This window comes from Paramormyrops kingsleyae, chromosome 11 (assembly GCF_048594095.1).
Source record: "Paramormyrops kingsleyae isolate MSU_618 chromosome 11, PKINGS_0.4, whole genome shotgun sequence".
Lineage (NCBI taxonomy): Eukaryota > Metazoa > Chordata > Actinopteri > Osteoglossiformes > Mormyridae > Paramormyrops > Paramormyrops kingsleyae.
Genome location: NC_132807.1, coordinates 26,708,309 through 26,712,489, shown reverse-complemented (window position 1 = coordinate 26,712,489; position 4,181 = coordinate 26,708,309). Strand labels below are relative to the sequence as shown.

Sequence of the window (4,181 nt, the reverse complement as noted above, 5' to 3'; positions counted from 1 at the left end):
GCAAACGCAACAAAAAAAAATCTCGAAGGAAGTTAACAAATTGTGCTCCCGAAAGCGTCAAAGCGTTTTCTTATTCTCTCTCACGTCGCCGCCACTTGTACTTACCCTACATGTGCGAACACACACACACACACACACACACACACTTACAACACACACGGGGATCTGGCACCTCCGCCGGCCTATGATAGAATCGAGCCGCGGCCAATCGCGTCACAGATGGGCCGGGCTCTGCGTTTCTCACAGCGTTACATGGGCCCTTAAAGTTTGTTTGTTCGGCGAATGCGGTGTGTGCTGAAAACGTGTTAGCTACTTTGTACGGCGATAATTAAAATGAACCTGAATTGGATATTCGAGACATTCCGTGGACTTCCGAGATCTCGCCATCGCGATTAGGCACGAAACTAATTTTGATTAGACAACTTACTTTTTTCCTCTCTCTCTCTAGCCTGAAGGAACATTTGTCTAGTGGTAGGAGCGGCATTTGCCATTATACTAGACCTCGGAGTTTACGACCTTAATGCACAGGAGAATAAGGGCAGTAATGCAGACTAGATGTGTATGTGACCGCAAGGATTGTAACGCCACTGCGGTCATTTGAATTTATTTAAACCTCCGTGGGTTTGTTTGGCGATTGATAAATATGACCGATACCGAGGACGTATGAGCGTAGGACTCTGACATTCCTATAGTAGCCAAGATAAACTGCGCACAACTCCCAGATGGTTACTAAGAAGGGTTAAACTGTATCTAAAGCGAGTTGGAAAATCCAGCCTTTCCTCCACACGGATCAACTCATTGGATGGGAGCTGAGAGAGAGACAAGAGTCCCCAGCAAATCAGGAGCTAATTGATTAAAGAGGCTTCATTTGAATAGGGGGCTGGCGAGGTGCCAATCGCCCCTCAAAGAGCCCCTGTATGATTAATCGCAAAGCATTATTGATAATCATAATTATAGCAGGACACATGCGCGGTGGATGGGCTCGATTTCCGTAATTCCGAGAAGATTTTTTAGCAATTTTCTATTCCGTCCCGGCTGATGTGTGAGCCACCATGTCGCGGAGGAAACAAGCGAAGCCGCAGCATTTCCAGTCGGACCCGCGTTTGGCCTTATCGGAGCACAATGGTGAGTTGAAGCTGAGCTTTGAATCACACCGATGTACCTTTATCCTTATGAGCCTCAAGACTAAATCCAGCCCGGTCCACTTTCCGGACTTTTCTCTCTCGCTTTTCCCCGCAGAATTTCTTGCGATTTCCGATTCGCTCGCTCAACTTTTCGAAGCCGCATGACTGCCTACTTGTATTAGAGCCATAATAATTTTAATCGCAATAACAACGAGAATAATCATCGCGTCAAATACACCATTTTAAGGTTTGATGCTCTCGGTATTTACTTTTTCATGAGTTTCGTAATCTTTACTTTAGAAACTTTTTTATACGACCCATCTTTCTCACAAGCAACATGTTTGGAAGTATGGTCCAGCGTTAAATCCACATACTCATTATAGCGATCGATGGTTTTAGCTGCTGCCTTGGTTTATGAATCTCATTTTCGGCGTTTTAATTAAAATATGACCAATAACGCCTTTACTAAACGCAAGCGAATTTATGTATTAAAAGTGATCCATCGGCGTATTAAACTGTTAAACTGCTTGTCCCGGAGGTCGGACTCCTCGATGAATTCACCGCGCTCGGAGAAAAAAGGGATCACGTCTTTTTAACCACACTTCCCAGTAAGATGTTTTAAAAATACTGGGGAAAATGACCTAAAACGCACCCGGCACAAATAGCTTATTTTAGGTTATTACACGTTACTAAATTACAGTATTATATTCCGTAATATTCTGTAAAAGATTACGCAAGATGATATTAAGCAATTATCCGAACAGAGGTATTTAGTAAAATCCTGACGTAGGTACTGTCTCCTGGAATAGGATGCAGCCTAACTCCGTATAAACGTCCAGACATTTTGATCGTCATGTACAGACTTTGACAATGTATATATTTATTCAAAAATTGAAACCGGCAAAACCCACGTTGGGTTACCGGCTTGGATCCTGAATTATGAAGTAATTTGGTGTACTTTTTAAAAATATTGTTTCGGAAATCCTATTGCAAATTAAATGCGTTTCAAAAGGTGTCGATGTGGGAATGTTGGTAAAGATGAGAAAAGGCAAGACGCCAGAAATTAGTGCATTTACATATAAAGTACATGTGACGAAAATAACTTTTTCTAGTGAATTATTAAATTTGTTTCAAAACTTTACCTATACCTCCGTAAATTCTGCTCTTTTTAGTATTACCGAATATGTAACAAAAGGGGTTTGGTCGTTTTGCGAAGTAACTTTTTAGCTGGACTTCATAAAGTGTTGTTTTGCTCATGTTTAGTTTGCAGTTTTATGTTCAGGTTGGCCTGTCCCGAGTGCTTTGCGTGACTAATATAAAATGTTCATAAGTTTTATTTCATTACTCAAAAGCTGGAATAATATTTGTAATATTAACATGTGACTTAATATACTTAAATCTGGACAATTAGACGTTTCTAATGGGTCGCATGAAGAGTAAAAATAAATAAATATATCCATTCGTACGTTCGGCGGACGCTTGTGTTAAATAATCTCTTGGTTGAACTTTTAGTACTTTTAAGATATTTTTAAGTACATCTACACAAGGTCTCTAAAGTGGCCTAATTATGTCCTTAGGTAAAACCGTATAAAGAAATACTATCACCATTTTCCCCCTCCTTGTCCTTCTGTATGCCCCCCCTCCATAAAGCTTTTTTGATAAGGGCCTTTCATGTGGAGTGTGTTCAGTTTTGTCCCTTATGAACAAAATCAAGCAATTTTCTAGATAATTTACCATTTTGGTTCTGTTTTTGTGTATCGTGTCCAAATGTCAAATATGGGGCCTAAGAAGGGAGAGTCTCGTGCTCCGCGCGACTTTAAAAATTAAACTTTCATAAGGGGAGTGATATTTTCAGCTTAATAGTGGCGTAAATGAAGGAAAAGTAAATGAGTGACCTCATACCAGGTATCTGTAATTAAAGCAGGAGCAGGGTGAGACTGCAGTCACAAGAATACATATCAGTAACAGAAAACATTTTTACATAATGTATTTTCCAGTATTTCTCCTTTACACATTATCTTTTTGTGCTAGGAGCTTTTTAAAATTTCCGGAACATCCATGGTCCTCCTCCAAACGTCATTTTAAAATGTTTCGAGTGATTGATTTTATGTGAATTAAAATTTTCTCTAATGAAGAAAAAGTATTTTAGCTGCCCATGCTAATCAGTATCACCAACCATAATGCATGTGAACTATGATCCCAAAATTCTGTCTTTCTTGGACAAATGGTCGCATGAATTTAACATGAATATGTTTTATTGTGGCATCTCTTTAAAAAAAATAAACTTCCACCTCAAATGTCCACCGGACCAAACAGTTGTTGTCTGGTGTCGCTCTGCTGTGATGCACACTGAGAGCGGACTTAAGCTGTCAACAAATGGCTTCTCTGCCTTCGTCCTGCTTCCCTAAAGTTCACCAGTTGCTCGACAAAGGCTTGATTAGCAGTGCTTGTTCATTTGTCGGTTGAGGCATCTCCGAAGTTTCCTACAAGCTGCTGGACTGCGTCAGACTGAAATGCAATAAACCTTGCGGACGCTGCCTCTTATCACCTGCATGTATAAATTACATGTACGTAAACTAAATACACAATTAACATAACGTCAGTATTTCTCTTGAAAATTCTGGGTGTAAATTCTGGGAGTCTTTAACATACGACAATGTATTTTGTAGAAATTTTACCCCCTGGACTTGTGTGGATGTGGGTGGGCGTGAAGGGGGGGGGGGGGGGGTCGGCGATGAAGGAGTCAGCCTCTCGCCCCTTGAGCTCAACTGCTGCCACTCTGCTATTTTAACCTTTGCCAGCACCCCACTGAGGACCGGGGCTCTCAGACTAGGCAGAGCGGAGGATCTCCCGTATCCGACGGTTGACCCCCCCAGTTGAGTCACAGGCTCCCTGGCAGGAGTCTGGCCCTTTAATTTTTTTTTGGGGGGGGGGGGCTTATCAGTGTGGCTGTTCTAACGGTCCCTTTCACCTTCACGGAGCAGCCCCCCGAAAACAGATTGACGGGGTGGTCCATTCAGCACAGCTCTGCCCAGAAAATGGCAAGGATTCAGTTAC

General features: G+C 41.7%; 1 protein-coding gene across 1 annotated transcript in view; it reads left to right on the top strand.

Moving 5' to 3' along the window:
• The first annotated feature begins 259 nt into the window (after positions 1-259).
• The window catches only part of LOC111832751 (sal-like protein 1), a 15,314-nt gene continuing 11,392 nt past the window's right edge, over positions 260-4,181 (top strand). The window contains exon 1 of the mRNA XM_023790432.2: positions 260-1,125. Within this exon, the coding sequence (XP_023646200.1) occupies positions 1,053-1,125 (73 nt within the window). The 5' untranslated portion in view covers positions 260-1,052. The remainder of the gene's footprint in view (positions 1,126-4,181) is intronic.